This window comes from Vanellus vanellus, assembly GCF_965231255.1.
Source record: "Vanellus vanellus genome assembly, chromosome: 2".
Lineage (NCBI taxonomy): Eukaryota > Metazoa > Chordata > Aves > Charadriiformes > Charadriidae > Vanellus > Vanellus vanellus.
In genome coordinates this window covers 170,443,320-170,459,412 of record NC_138906.1, presented here as the reverse complement: position 1 = coordinate 170,459,412, position 16,093 = coordinate 170,443,320, and the positions used below count along the sequence as shown (strand labels likewise).

At 60.3% G+C, this 16,093-nt stretch overlaps 1 protein-coding gene across 1 annotated transcript in view; it reads right to left on the bottom strand.

Annotated features, from left to right (window-relative positions):
- Positions 1-16,093, bottom strand: part of NRBP2 (nuclear receptor binding protein 2) — a 28,289-nt gene extending 12,196 nt beyond the window's left edge. The window contains exons 1-8 of the mRNA XM_082479194.1: positions 15,951-16,093; positions 2,771-2,893; positions 2,358-2,459; positions 2,000-2,089; positions 1,027-1,067; positions 840-934; positions 563-586; positions 132-215 (exon numbers count right to left, since the gene is read on the bottom strand). Of these exons, the coding sequence (XP_082335320.1) occupies positions 132-215; positions 563-586; positions 840-934; positions 1,027-1,067; positions 2,000-2,089; positions 2,358-2,459; positions 2,771-2,893; positions 15,951-16,067 (676 nt within the window). The 5' untranslated portion in view covers positions 16,068-16,093. The remainder of the gene's footprint in view (positions 1-131; positions 216-562; positions 587-839; positions 935-1,026; positions 1,068-1,999; positions 2,090-2,357; positions 2,460-2,770; positions 2,894-15,950) is intronic.

The following is a 16,093-nucleotide window of genomic DNA, read 5'->3' as shown; positions in this document are numbered from 1 at the left end:
TAGTTAGAATGCACTGAATAATTCTGTATTGCTGCAAACATGCTGCGCCCACGCCACGCACAGGACCACCCTCCACGTCCCCCCAGGCACCTGCGCTGCATGCACCCCCGGCAGACAGACCCCACACTCACGGCCGTACTCCGGGGGAAAGAAATGCAGGTTGCGTAGCTCTTCCCTCTCGATCCTGATGGGGCTTCGCAGGTCGTCTGGGAGGGCTGTGTCGGGGAACGAGAAATGTTCTGCACCACAGCTCTTCTGGGCTCTTCCACCAGGGCTGCGAGCACAGACGGGTGCCCCGAGGCAGCCAGCAATTCTGCACATGCTTCAGCCCACGCAGACCACCCGGGGGGCACTCGCTCCCCCAGGAGACCCCTCTGCTCCCACCATTTGGGGAATTGCAGCAATTCCCAGAGGGACAGAGATCCCCCCTGCCTGCAGTCCCCAGGACTGCTCCTCCGCACTGCGGTGCCTCAATGGTGAGAGGCGCCCATGGCCCGCGGGGGAGGAAGGGCAGCCCATGGATGGGACTGGTGTGCTGGAGAGGTGGCAGAGGGACACTCACCATTTGCAAACACCCTGTGCCAGACTGCCGGTCAGCGCCGATGCGGAAGTGGACGAGTAAGGAGGCATGGAGCAAAGGACACAAAGAGAAGAGAAGGTAACTCCAAGTCTCGCACGGGTGATCCCCTGAGGGACCGACAGCCCCTTCTGCCCAGCCGGAACCCCCTCGGCCCACCACCCCGCACAATCCCCCCACGTCCTTGGCCGGCAGCTTCCTCCTGCTGGCGCTCCTCACCAGCACGTGGAGCCGCAGGCCTGCGAGGGCGGCAGGTTCCTACCTGAGCCAATCTTTATGAGCCCGTTGTGCTGGATGAAGATGGTGTCACTGGTGAGGTTGCCATGGATGATGGGGGGCTCACAGGAGTGCAGGAAGCTGAGGGAGCACACAGCTGCCCTGAGCACATCACCCGCGCCCGGCCCTGCGAGGAGCAGGATGGCCGACAGTGCGAGCAATGGCAAGCTTACCTGAGAGCAGACAGGATCTGAGTGCACCAGCGCTTCCAGGCCTAGAGCAGAGACCAGAGCTCTCCATCAGACGAGTTGCCCATCAGAGCTGGGTCAGGTCATTCCCACCTCCCGCCCCGCGACTGGGGGAATCAGCCCTCTGCTGTCCCTGCAAACTGTTACTCAAAGAGGAGCCACGCGCTGTCCCAGCCATAACAGTCTCCTTTCCAACCCCTCTTCAAAGAACACCATTGAAGCTGATGGTGAGAACTCAGCCTTACTGGCAGATGGAGCTCTCCTGAGCCCCAAAACCCCCGTGGGAGCACAGACAGGCACATCACAGAGGAGGCAAGGCTAGCTACGGGTGTGGGGTCCATGCACACGGCTTTCTCTGTACACACCAACAGTGAGTCTCAATTCCAGGAGTGCCTAACTGCACTGGTGCGATACTGAGCTCAAACTTCATGGGAGTTGCACAGTCCTTGCACAGTCAAGCAACGGGCCCCCGGAACAGCCACCCAGCTCTGCAGTCACAGCCAGCAGAGACCTGCCTGAAAAACCATTAGTCAGACCCATACTGAGCGGTTTTCCAGGTGAAACTGGTCCTTTCAACCCAAGCAGTAACCTAGTCACTAGGCCACCATCCCTCGTTGAGGGTGGTGGAGACGCAGGCATCCCGAGGCACGATGCAGCCCCAGGAGCAGTCGGCATCGCGCAGCTGAACCTCACTGCTGCAGTGTCCCGCGGGTTCCCCACCCTCAGGGCCAGATCCCAACAGCAGGATCTGTTTCTGGGATGTCCTGGGGAAGTTCTGCTCCTGCTCCGGCCCTCACCAAGATGCCATCTCCCTACAGCAGAGGGCCCCTGGGTAGCTCAGGGAGCGGCCATACATACTTGCTGTGCCTTACAAGAGACCAGAGACCTGCCCAGTGCCAATGGGCATGGAGCTGCCCGCTCCACCTGGGACACCGGGTGCTGCTCCCAGGGCACCTACCCTGGCATTCATGGCCTTGTGGTTTTTCTTGGTTTTCTTCAGGAACTGTTTCAGGCTCCCTGAAGACACGTACTCTGTGATGAAGATTACCTGGGAGGGAAGAGAGGTGTCAGCTCCCCAAGCTCCCCGCACTGCCAGCGCCGTGCGCAGCCCACGGCTGCACTGGCCACAGCAGCACGCTGCCAGCGCCAGCCCCGCACGTGGCTGAGAGCGCTGCTGGCCAGAGTGTCCCGGGGAAGGAAGGGGAGTCCCGGGGAGCGGTGTGAGGAGCAGAGCTGGGATCCCCGCCCGGTTCCCACTGGCATCCCCCCCCACCTAGGGATCCCCCAGACACTTTGTCCCCCCGAGTCCTCCCTACCCGTGCCTTCGAGTCTTTCACATCCAGCCAGTATTTGTGAAGCTTTACGATGTTGGGGTGATCCACAAGCACCAGCTGCTCAAACATGGTCTTGATCTTCTCCTGTGGGCAGAGAGAGGACGGTGAGGTGGCAGGTCCTGGGACATGGCAGGACACCTCCGAGAACAAGGGAACCTGGGGCCAGGGAGCAGGCTGTGCTCCCGTCATAGGGAAAGCTGGTTTTGGGGTACAGAGGACACACGGAGCTGTCTTTAAGAGAGAAGCCGAGGGAAAGCATGGTGCCACACAGACAGGAGCACAGTGCCGACCGAGGTGTGCCCACGAACAGCAGGGACCGGCGCTGCTGCCCAGGAAGGTGGGGTGGGTGGTCTGAGGGGAGGTGGGCATGGTCCCGCCGGGGAGGGATGGCTCACCTCGTGTGCTTTAAAGGCCTTCTTGTCAGTGAAAAGCAGCTCATTCCACACCACCTCCACGCCCTCCTCCGTGTCCATGGCAAGGAAGGTGCTCTGGATGCCCGGCATGTTCCCCTGATTCACCTGCGAGGCACAGCACGGCGTGAGACAGCCCGGCTGCAGCCCTGCCCACGGCTCCCAGCCCCACCGGCAGCCCCGTGCGGAGGAACGTGCTGCGCGGATGGTCTCTGCTACCGCTCCCGCAGAGGACTCTGGCCCGCAGGAGGCTCTGGCCAGGACATGGCAAACCCCCAGACTGCTGCCTGTCCTGCCCTGCCCTGCCCTCAGGACCTGCCTGCTTGGGCATCGCAGCTGCTGGCACCGTTTCTCCAGGATGTGAGGGCGCAGGGGAGAGCCAGCGATTCAGAGCGGTTCCCGTGCCAGCCCCTCTCCACTCTTCTAGCCCAGCGAGAAGCTGGTAGTGACAGTCACCTGCCGGCCCCACTCCTGCACAGGTACGGGAACGCCCACATGGACCCCCACATGAACCCCACTTCCCAGCAGCCCACACCCACGGCTGATGGTCATGCTCGCATTGGACAGGGCAAATTCGGAGGTCCAGACAAAGCAAAGCCATAACATCACCTCTTTTAACATCCCCCAGAGACTGGAGTCAACCCCCCATGCCCCACGGTCTGTCTGATGAGTTCCCGTCCCCAGAGGTGACGGAGCTGCGTCCTGTGGAGAACAGCTCTGCAGGCACCAGCTCCGCTGGCCACGTCCCGCACGGACCCAGCCGTGACGGCCCCATGTCTGCACCGGGCTCTGTGCTGCTCTTGCAAAGGCGTCACCGCACAGCAGTGGGGCCGCAGCCCCCCGCCTGCCCCTGCCGTCCTCCAGCAGCCGGGGCCGCTCGGGACCGGGGCGGGGGACGGGCCTGCGCCCCCCGCAGTCCCCACAGCGCAGGCAGGGGCAGCGCTGCCCGCTCCCGTCTGCCGTGCGGCAGCTTGGGCCGCCAGATGAAAAGGAGGATTGTTCTGCTCCCAGGGGCCGGTACGGGGCGTCCCAGCGCCGGGGCTTGGCCGGCCGTGGCACGGGGCAGCTGTGGGCGCAGGCGCGGGCACGGAGCACCCCCAGCTCATTAGCAGGGGACAGACAGGCAGCTCGTGGCCCAGTTCCTGCTGCGGGCACACAAAGCACCTCTGTTACTTGTTCTCTGCGCTCAGAGGCTCCATGTGCTTCACGCAAAGCCCAGCACAGACAGCCAGCGACGCGGCCAGCTGGCCACAGCCTCCCCAGCGAGTCCCCGCAGCCTCACAGTGCACCCAGTGCGCCCAGTGCAACCACAGCCAGCTCAGGAGCACCCAGCAAGGCACTGCCGGGGGAGCCACTGCCGAGGGGCTCAGCCCTCACCCCATGCCCCCCGGCAGGGTCGTCCCACCAGCCGCTGTGAACCCCGAGCTGTGGTCCTCCTGGAGATGCTACTGGTGGAAGGCACGGGCGGGCTGTGACAGGAGGGACTGCCCGGCCAAGGGGAGCACAGCCTCGGCAGCAGCTCTAGGCAGCCGGCGCCAGGCTGAGGCAGGTCTTGGTGGAGGCTGTGCTGGGGGGGAGGACGTCTGAGTGCACCACGAGGGTCCGCTGGTTACAGAGCACTCTGTGAAGCTGCTCTTCAGCCTCTCCCCAAAGATGCCACTGGAGAAAATCAGCTCACGGGCTCGAGAAAAATCCTGTCCCGAAACCAGCGAGTGGCCACAAGGCTGAGAACAAGGAGTCAAACGGAGGACACGGACCTGAACAGCCTTTTGGTTGCCACAAGGACACACGGGAGCAACAGAGCTGTGCACAGAGGTTACTGGTACCCAGCTCAAAGGCACAGCTGGGGCTGAAAACCTCAGGTGCCACCTCCTCATCTGCCTCGTCGCCTGGCCACACCATTCCTGCGTTCACAGCTGGACCCAGCCTGCAGGGCCACCCCACGCCATGCCTCCCGTCCCCACGCCTGGAGGGACAGGGTGCCCGGGCAGCAATGCCACCTCCTGTCCCTGGCCAGGCAAATGCCACCTCCCGCTTTCTCAGAGCTTGTCATAAGAACAGCCGGGCTGAATCGGAGAACCTGCCTGTCAGAGAATGACCCACAGCACAAGTCCGTGGTCGTCCCTCCGCCGCAGCCTCCCAGCTTTGAACAACCCGCTCTCTGGGCCCGAAGGGGTATCCTGGTGCTTACGGCTCGGGACAGGGCATCTGTTAGTTATCTGGGAGGCTCTGGTACCTGGTGAGGAGTATCAGACAGGCCCACAGGGGAGGAAACGTTCCCTATTCCGTGCAGACGCAAACGTGCTCAGTCTTGTGCTGAATGACAGTAAAGCTGATACTGAACAGCCATCCTGCGCGCCAAGTGCTGAGACTGCATAAATAAATAAATGCTGCGTTATAATCACAGGTGAGTGCGGACAAAAGGAACCAGCCACAGGTCACCTTGATGATCTCACGCCATGCCTTTCAGGGGTTCCCAGCAGCTCCAGGCGCTGCTAATGGCGGCCACCACGTGGAACAGGCAAAACTCCAGAGCCGGAGCGGGCAGACTCCTGGCGCGGGCTGCTTCCAGAAAGCCCTTGGCAGGAGCTGACTCCGGCCTGGAGAGATCACCGGGGACAAGTACGCCAAGGTTTACAAAAGATCAGATTGCATCTTACAATAAATTGCTCCCTTTCGAGCTATTCACGTCAACAAGGACTGAAACAGTCCGCAGAAGAAGGCTTATTGGTATGGCTCGGGGGCCTTCGGAGAGCTGCTGTTAAACAAGGCAGGCATGGGGCTGGGGAGCAACGGGCAGGCATTTCTGCTGCCACTGGCACTTAGACCCGGTTTGGAGAAGAAAATAAGGACGAGGTGGGTTGTTACCTTTCTCGGGTCACTCTAGGAGACTGGGGAAAAGGCACGGCCATGGCGCCTGGAGGAGAGGGCACTGCCGATCCTGCATCTCTCCCCAGACACCCGCCCTCATGTCCTTGGTACGCGTACGTGCTGGCCCCGTCCCTCGGCAGGGACACCCCACTGCCCCCCGGGGAACCCCTCCGCGCCATCCGGACCAGCACACCCCAGCCAGCTGGGAGACATGGAGGACACAGCAGTCCCAGAGGCCACCTCCGCCGGTGGCCCCACTTCCAGGTCCTCGGTGCAGGAGCGGGACCAGGGCACAGCTCCTGGGTGAAGGAAGCGGTCCAGCCCCCGGCACAGCTGTGGGGACCCACCACCGGTCCCAGGCACTCTCCCGTGCCCCAACAGCCATCTCGCATCCTCAGCTCCCAGCACAGGCATGTTTCTCCCGCACCCGCTCTCCCCTCTGCCCTCCTGCCCCTCAGAGCGCCCCGTGGGGCTCCGACCCAACGGGCAGCCCCTCTGCGAGGCAGGCCAGACCCTGCCCGCAGGTACTTTACCCAAATAATTCCTAAAGTTTGGTGTAAGTTTGCTGCTCTGTCTCCAAGGCAGCAGAGCAGGCAAAGCCTCAGCCCCAGGCCGGGGCGAATGCAGGGAGGGACGCACTGTAGGGTCAGATCAAGGGTGCAGGAGAGGCAGGCTGGGCCGCGGGGCCGAGCGGTGGGACAGCGACCCTCACCCCCCCATGCCTGCAGGGCCCCTTTGCCCCCACAGGGCTGTCGGGGCCGGGGGCGAGAGGCAAAGCAGCAGCAGGGAAGGTGAGGGAAATGGTGTGTTTCCCTCTCACACCCCGAGCCCCAGCACCACCACCGCATAACCACCCCGAAAAAGACTGTGCCAACAGAAACACAGGGTTAAAGAGGCCACCGGGAGACACCCGACCAGGCTGCCAAGGAGAGGAGGGCTGGCAGGACATGAAGACGCGATGCTCACTGCGTGCACAGTTTACCTGACTCCTCGTGACACCGTGACGTTATCCCCTTTGGCGCTGGGCACCGGCAGGATTTGCCGGGGCCGCAGGGCTGAGCAGGGAACATACTGTGCCGGGGAGAGCACTTCTGCAGAGTAAATCCCAACCTGTCCCTCCGCTCCAGGATCTCATAAGCCCGGGCGACAGCGAAGGCTGTGTCTGGGCTTCTTGAGGGACTCGTGTTCAGGTTACAGTCCGCGAGGTGCTGCTGAGGCACGGGGACACACCTTCGGCAGCAGAGACCGTCCTCTCAGAGCGATGTGTGCAAGCGGCAGACGGAGGACCGTGTCTCTGCAGGGACCCCCTTTCCTTCCTGCTGCCTGATGCTGGGCCCCCCTCTCCTTCTCCAAACCGCACGTTCCCCGGCCCCAACAGAGCCTGCACTCTCCTTCCACCAGCCCTCGCTATGGCCCCAGGCAGGGCAGGGGTGACTGTTGCAACATGGAAATAATTTTTTAAAATATATAAAAGGAAAAAAAACTGAGCTCAGAGGGCTGAGGCCCCGCTCTGACGGCTCTGCTGCTTCCTGCGACTCACCAAGGGACAGGGACAACAAAGCGCCGTGGCAGGCAGAGCCTGCCCCATCACTGCTGCACCCAGCAGCAGAAGCCAGAGCAGGTCCTGCAGCAGCAGCAGTACGCGGGCACCGGGGGGGTCACCCACGGTCCCACCATGCACGTGCGAGTCTCTGGGTGAGGAGCCCGCACATCCCACTCTGCCCGGGGTCTGAGACGTGGCAGCACGACTCCCAGCTCTCGGCTTCCAGGGCCCCGTCTTGAGCCCCAGACCTGCCACGAACAGCCCTTCGTCCCCCGGGAGGCTGCCAGCACCACCAGCAGCCCTGAGAAATTACAGAGCAATCTGCTCCTGAGACTGGCCAGGCTGCTGGCGCGGTTTCACCTGGTGGCAGGGACGCCGAAGGCGGTGGCAGGAGAGCCAGCCGGGTGTCATCCACCCGCGCTGCGACCTGCAGCCCACAGCAAAACAGCAGCTCGAGCCTACAATGTCCTGTGGCTCTGCGGGAGCAGGATGAGGGATTGGCGGTGCCAGATAAACCTGTTCTCTCTGTGTGATCCTGTTACACAATTAGCAGGTGAAGGGAACACATGAGACGGAAAATATTTTGATTCCAGTGAAGCATTTGATCCTACCTCTCACAAAACATAATTCAGACCAGTGTGGATACCAGGCGAATGCACTACCAGCTGGAGACCTCACTGAGCAGGGACGGTGGTGTGCCGCTTACCGAGCCGGGGGGCAACGGCACGGGTCAGGGTGAGTTTAGCATCAGTGCCACCACGGGGAGAAGGGAGGCAGGTAGAGGGGAACAGCACTCGTCCGGGCCACGCTGGAGGAGCAGTGAGCCTTGGAGGAGAGAAGGAGCAGAGCTATGGGCAGACAGAAGTGGCATTCAGCCATCAACCAGGATAAATAACGGGGTGCCCGGCAGCGCTGCCGGCAGGGGAGAGCTGGGGGAGAACCATTTGCAGCCAGCACAGCAGGACGCGCAGCAGCAGAGCTCTCCTGTCCCACGTACCGGGGGTGCACACTTGGTCCAGCCCCCTTCCGCGAACGCCCCCCATCCATCCCCAGGAGATGCTCTGCCTGTCAGCACAGCCGGGAGGTCGTTGTTTAATACTCGTAGAGAGGGAGAAGGCGGCTCTCCCCGCAGGACCCGGAGCCAGCCTCCGCAGAAAGGCAGCCGCCGGCCAGCCCGTCCCCTCTGCCTGCGGGAGCGAGGGAGGGAAGTCTTTCCTGTCTCTCCGTGCCCATGGCCGCCCTTCCCTCCTGTCCCGCAGCTGCTGGAGCAAACACTGCCATCCCTGTTCTCCTTCCACTGCTGAGGAAAAGGGACAGAAAGAGTACTTTTCCACTGCCCAGATAAGAAGAGCCAGGGGAGATGCCGCATGCTGAAGGCAGTACAAGCGTTGCTGTTCCCTGGGCAGAAGATGCGTTGCACACATGCCGGGGCTGCGGCCAGGGCTGCCCGGGGTAGGGGGGCTGTGTGCTCTGACCCCCGGGGAACCGCACGCCCCCGGGGAGGGGGACAGCAGCCTGTGCTCTGCTTTGCTCCCCAGCCAAACTGCACCTTGGAGATTCACCAGCCACGTGGCCGAAACCTGGGACACGTGGCCAGCAGCCCAGCAGGTCGGCAGCGGGTGTTAGAGAAAGCTCTGCAGGACATGGCGGGAATGGGAAAGGATCCCCCCAGCAGCACCCAGCCGGGTCCCGGTGGGAGGTGGGGGCAGCCCAAGGACAGGCTGGCACCCCGTCCTGCTGCCGCAGGGCCCCAGTGTCCACCAGTCTGAACTGGGACCAGCTCCCAGGGACGGGAGCTGCTGTGCTCCTCCAGAAAGCGACGGGCTGCGTTGGCTGGCCGTCCATGGCCAGCAGGAAAACACCAAACAGGAGCCCTTTATGAGCCAGGCAGGAGACGGTCACCAGTAGGAATCAGCCCGGCGAACAGGAATTCGGTGTGGTTTGCCCCACTGGCCGCGTGGGCAGGGGGATTTGCCCTCCCGCTGCGTTGGCACAGGGCGAGCCCACGCTGGAGAGCTAAGCCGGCAGCAGCGCAGTTTCGATGGGAGCGAACAAAACCACCTCGCTGACCAGTATCCGATGGCTACGGGGAATGCTAAAACACGGCTGTTTGCGTGTTTACTGTCAAATGCCAACTCGCCCAATGCACGGGCCGGCCAACGATCACCTGGTCATCTTCTAATCCATTTTGTAACGCGACCGGGGAACATGTCCCTTGTCCCAGAAGTAAAATATAAAAGCCTCTGGGACCGTGTGCATTCTCTGGTTACATCAGTGAAAACAGAGAAAGCAGACAAGGGATGCAGGAGCTGCACAAGCCCGCGAGACTCACATACGGTGTCTGGCCGCTGTAAACAAAAGTACCTGCATGGGAAAACCAACGGAAGGGCAAAAAAAGCTTGGCTAAAAACAGGAAAGGGAATAAAACATGGAGAGTGCCAGTAATTGTAACCCTTCTCTTAAGCGTCTTGTTTGGGGGGAGCGCAGCAGGGGCAGGACGGGCTGCGGAGAGGGGCACATTTGGGAGACAGCGGAGGGGCTGCCCTGGGAGCACACGGAGCACCCCAGGAGCCACGAGCGGCAAAGGGAGAGGTGTTCTTTTGGGGAGTATGAATGGGGATAAAGGAGCGTGTTACCGCACGAAAAAGGACAAGTTTCTGCACTAACCTTTGCCGCCGGGCTGACGTCACCTCCCTCCCCAGCAGCGAGAACAAGGCAGAGGATTGTTATGACCGGGGGAGATCATGAAGGATTAAAGGATCCCTGAAATGGAGAAAGCAGCACAGGGACAGCGGACCTGAAGCGAAAGGCAAAACAGTGCCGACCAACGCCCACACGAACTAGAAGGGCAACGAGGAGGATGCCAAATCCGGCGTGCAAAGCCTTGTTTGCTGCCAGACCCACCCGCACGCTGAGAGGAGGACTCCACTATTGGTTTCCAGCAAAGCGTGTCTGTCCCCGAGTTACGCCGCCTTAGTCCAGACAATTCTGTCTTGCTTTCACAAATGTCCCCCGTTAAAACCACCTGGGGTGCCCCACCTCCTGTTTGGAGCACGGAGCAAAGCCGTACCACGTAAACCTGCCTGATCAGCTGAGGTCAGCAGGTTCACCAGTAAACTCATCCCAGAAAGTTAAATAACAGCAAACAGAAGCCATAAAACCAGTAAGGGGCAGAAAAAAAATGAGATGGCATGAAAAGAAAGAGCTAAGTCCTTCAGCTGATCCCCTCTGCTCTGGAAAAGCACTTCACAACAAAACACACTTCAAGTCCTGTTCTCCTGGGAGGGCTGGCAACAAAGCGGCTTTTAAAAATAACCCTGGTGGCAAATATTAAATAGTTGGATGCTTTCCAATTAATCTGTCACAGAACTGGTTATCCTCACTGCAAACTGCAAACATAATTAATACCTAAAAAAGGGAACCCCCTTGCACCTCCGTGTATTCAAATGCTCAGGTTATTTTTCCGTATTTGATTTTCATTTTCTGATCTGTGGAAACCTATAGCAACACTTCAAAATCCCCCCCCCCCCGCAGATTTTTTAACATCACTTTATTTTTCTGTAAATTCTGCTTCAGCATTTCTTCCCTTTCTTTCCATTATTGTTTCCCTTTTTCCTTTCTTTCATCCTGCTGGTTGTAGAAGTTAAAGCTCATAGTTCAAGGGCTCCGTATCGCTGCACATCCAGTCGTTAACCCTTCTACTAAACCAGGCGCCCAAACGGGGAGCAATGCGAAAACGTGACCAGCCCTGTTCCAGCCGTCAGCAGCGGTGTGGGAGCTGCCCGCCCCGCGACGTGGAGCGCCGGGGCAGAGGTGATGGACGGGTCACGGGCAGAGAAGCAACCCTCGAATTCATCCCCATGAGCCACAGCACAGGGAAGGGGCTGAGGGGTGCCAAAGGTGACCCAGAGCACACCCGGTCCCGCACATTCCTGCGGGGAGCACCACGGGCAGAACCGACAGGCACGGACACCCAGAGACGGACCGGGGGATGCTGGAGAGGTTGCTGGAGTAAGGGCCTGAACCTGCTCTATGGTTATTATCTATTAATTATTATCTACTATTATCTATTGTTATCTATAATCGACTATTCTCTATTATCTACTATTACCTGTTATCTACTAATGCGGTGGTACCAGTGCTCATCAAGAGCAGAGCCAACAAATGCCGACTGGTTGTAACAGTCCCCTTTCCAAGCGGATAAAGAGTTTGCAAAAGCAAAGCAACATGGATAAAAGCAGTTTGATGTCAGTAGCAAGGTGCCGGGGTTCATTCAGGAAACTGTATGCAGTTCCTTGCCACTCTTACTCCACAGGGTGGATGGAAAAAGTAAATGAAGTCATCAAACCAATGCTGAAAAAAACATATCTTCCTAAATGGAAAAGTCTACAAGAGCAGCATTCCTTTGCTGCACTTTCACTCTAATAGCAGGGAGAGAGCCGAAGGAGGCGGAACACGGGCTGTGCTGACACTGAACATGAAGTCACTGAAGGATTCACATGACTCTTTCTCCACATACGTTGCGCAGATACTGTAAGTGCTTTTGTTTCCTGAACTGCTCGTGGGAATCCGTGACTTCACATCCATCACGAATATACGCAGCATAAACAGGCAAAGAAGTTGGGAAGGGAAACATTTTCTTCTGCGGTGGTTGTGACCAGTCCCGGCGCAGCATTAAGTTCACGGCACATTTGAGCTGCTGCGTCCGTACCTGAAATGTGCCATAACGATGCACAGTGGAGTCGCGAGCTGCTGCTCTGCATTCTCCTGGTATGGCTACAGTATGGCTACAACGGCCATGTGTAAAACCAAAGCTGCAGTCCTCGTGTACACGTAATTAATACATACACAGCAATTTATCATAACCTGCTTCTCAGCCTATACTACTGAGCACCACGGTTTAAGCATTAAAACACCGTATGGGGTGCTTGTCTCTGCCCGCTTCAGCTTGACACTGCTCCAGGGCCCGGTGCGCTCTGCCTGCGCAGAGACAGCAGCTCAAGGGCAGCTCTCCCACCACTCTGGACCCCTTCTCCAAACAGCAAGACCTTCCATCAAGCACAGCCCTGTGGATCCCACACAGGACTCGACTGTTCTGGTAAAAGCAAATTAAGAAGAATAAATCACAGAATTGTAGAAGGGTTTGCGTTGGAAGGGACCTTTAAGGGCCATCAAATCCACCCCCCTGCCCTGGGCAGGGCCACCTCCCCCCAGCCCAGGTTGCTCCCAGCCCTGTCCAACCCGGCCTTGAGCACCCCCAGGGATGGGGCAGCCACAGCTTCTCGGGGCACCCTGCGCCGGGGGCTCACCGCCCGCACAGTAAACAGCTTCTTCCTTGTATCTAGTCCAAAAATAATATATAATAAAATAATTATAATGAATCATCAGGATAGTGAGGGAAAATCCCTATTGGTAAAAATACCTGAAGCGCTTACAGCAATCAGAATGTGTGTCACAGAGACCGGCTGTTTGTCGATGTCAGACAATACCGTATCAGCAGCTTACAGACAGCAAACGGTGTTTTTTCTTCCCAGTGCGTAGCAAAGCATCTATGGACGAACTGGGCTCTTACCCAAACCTTCCTTCACTATGTCGGCAGTTTAGGCAGTGCTACCACCTCCCTGTTCAAGTTCACATGCATTTTGTCACGGCACCTGTACCATCCTGGACCCCGAAACCTGCACGTGCCGAGCAGGTGGCTCTCCTCCAGGTCCCTCACCAGAACCTCGGTCCCACCGGGGCTGCACAGCCCACCCTCGGCACGGCACCGCGGCCACGGCCTCTCCTGCTGCCACAGATGCCATTGCAGCGCCGCAGCTCATCGCTGCCATGTGTGACCGTATCGCAAACCACCGAGACTCACGACCCTTCCCACCACTGCCCACTGTCCCGCAACGCTCGGGAAAGGCCAATCCACCTCTCTGGCAAGAACTCCCCCTGCAGATGGACAGCACAGCACAGCGACCGATTACCAAAACCTCTGGGTAGAAACGGCACCAACGGGGCCATGCTCCACATTCGCCTCCACTTCTCCCACGCGCTGCACAGGGGGACAAACCTCCAGGGGCCAGTTCCAGCCGCTGCAACTCCACTCCAGAAAGCTCCCTTGTGGGAATTAATGTTAAAATATACATCATTAAGTGTGTAAACGAGGGGTGATGGTTTTACACAGAAACAGGGGAGATTGAGATATCAGGAGGAAATTCTCAGCTGTGCGGGCGGTGAGCCCCTGGTGCAGGGTGCCCCGAGAAGCTGTGGCTGCCCCATCCCTGGAGGTGTTCAAGGCCAGGTTGGACGGGGCTGGGAGCAACCTGGGCTGGGGGGAGGTGGCCCTGCCCAGGGCAAGGGGGGACTCGATGGCCTTTGAAGGTCCTTTCCCACCTGAACCATTCCATGATTCTAGATCACCATTAGGTCAAAACAGATGGGGATTGTTCAAATGAGAAATGACCTCCGAGTCATTTCTTTGCCAAGGACGACCCGGGGTTTCAGGCTGTTTTGGTGGATCACAGACTAACACACATCATCCAAGAACTGTGTGAGAAAACATAACACAACTACAGGTCAGATGTGATTAAATTACAGGGCCTTATCCAGTACTGACACCAAATGTTTCCACCCTGTTGCTCGTTTCCATTGCACAGCGGAGGTCATTTTAAGTCTGTAGGTCTATCTACAAGAGCATCGGGCTATTCTCAGCTGAAAAACTAGTTTCCTCACAGCTGTCCTCACCTCTTCGGCTGCCCCGCAGAGCCACCCTGGCAGAGAGACCGTGGGAGAGGCAGGGTCTGCCTGTCAGCCACGCCAGTACCATCACCCCACGCGTCACCTGTGGCATGGCGGGCACACCGCAACGCCTGCACCAGCGGCCGGAGCCCGGTCAGATGCAGGGCGCAGCGGACAGAGGGACAGCCAACGATGGCACCAGCAGAGCCCATCCCAAAAAAGGTAAACGAAACAACACAAGACAAAGATACAGCCGTCTCCGACACCTCGGATGTACCACAGGGGTGGGATCTGATACCCCGGGAGCACCAAGGACAAGCAGGGGAAGGAGCCACGGGATTTTGAACATGGTGTCAGGTCCCGGCACTCAGCCCCTGGCATGCATACCGTGGGACGAGGCTCAGGCACCGGCCACACGGCACATACGCCCCGATGCAAAGCCCTGATGTAGGGAAGATGTGGGGCAGAGGGGGTGAGGCAGTAGGAACGGAGATCGAAGGGTGACCAAAGGGTGACGTGTGGGTGTGGAAGCACCAGAAAGCACAGAGGGACACAAGAAGGGCAGGTGCTGATGGCCCTGACGTTAGCAGGTCGTCAGGATCTCAGCAAAGCTCAGACTGGGAAAACAAGGGACAGCCCGCAGCTAGACCAGAGCAGGATGGACCGCGGACAGGTTGTTACCAGGCAATGGCGGGAAGATACAGAACTAGATTGGCCTTAGATACCCTTTTACCCTTCAGAAGCTGACAGTGCCTGTGATCATCTCTCAGTGCTGTCCCACCCCTGCCTGGGGTCAGGATTCACCCACTGACATTGGTCCTTGTTCCTGTGCACCCTGGCAGGGGCAGGGAGGCTCAGGCTGCACCGTCAGGGGAGATGGACATTGCGCTGGTATGGGGGACACGTCTGGGAGAGCGAGAGGGCAGGGGGTGACGATGGCAGCTGTGCAGAACCCCGCTGGACAGGCTGCAGGAGGGCTGTGCAGAGCCGCTGGGCCGGGAAGATAAACTGAGACAGCCCAAACCCCTTCCTGGGAGAGGAGGAACTGGGTTCTCTGGCCCTGGGGGCAGCAGTGCCGGGGTCAGCCCTGCCATTTACCAGCCAGTCCTCATTCCCACAGGGGCTGCTGGCCAGTGGCCTGTGGTGACCGACCTGCCCCCTGCATTGTGCCACCGGACACGGCCCAAAGACCAAGCCTGGCAAAGGCCTCCAGGACCGGCATTGGGCACCGGTGCCCTCTGCTGTGGGCTGCACACCCGGGGCTGCCCGTCTCCCTTGGGTGACAGTGGGGCACCCCGCACCGGGACAACCCGCACCGGGGCACAGTGGGCATGGCTCCCCCACACCGGGACACCCCGCACCGGGATAACCCGCACCGGGACAACCCGCACCGGGGCACGGCGGGCATGGCTCCCCCACGCCGGGACACCCCGCACCGGGGCAGCCCACGCCGGGGCACGGCGGGCATGGCTCCCCCACGCCGGGTCAGCCCGCACCGGGGCACGGCGGGCATGGCTCCCCCACGCCGGGTCAGCCCGCACCGGGGCACGGCGGGCATGGCTCCCCCACGCCGGGTCAGCCCGCACCGGGGCACGGCGGGCATGGCTCTCCCACGCCGGGACACCCTGCACCGGAGTACAGTCCGGCTCCCCTCACCGGGGCAGCCCACACCGGGGCACAGTGAGCCCGGCTCCCCCGCACCGGGGCTCCTCGCACCGGGTCAGCCCACACCAGGGCACGGCACGGCTCCCCGCACCGGGGCTCCCCGCACCGGGTCAGCCCACACCAGGGCACGGCACGGCTCCCCGCACCGGGGCTCCCCGCACCGGGGCTCGGCGAGCCGGGCTCCCCCCCGCGGGGCACCTCTCCGCATCGGCCTCCCGCCGCCGCCGCCATGGTCCCCGCCCCGGGCTGCCGCGGGGCGGCGGCGGTGCATGGGCAGCGCTGGGAGCCCCACACACGCCGGTGCCCCGCAGGGCCGGGCCGGGCCGGGCCCGACCACCGCCGCCGCCCCGCGGCGCCCACCTGCTCGCGGCGCTTCTGCCAGCGCCCGCAGGGGCTCTCCTCCAGGATCTCGCTCTCCTCCTCGCTCTCCTCCTCCTTCTCCTGCGCCAGACGCGCGTCCGGCTCCGGCACCGCCATCGCCGCTCCCAACCGAGTGCCGCTCC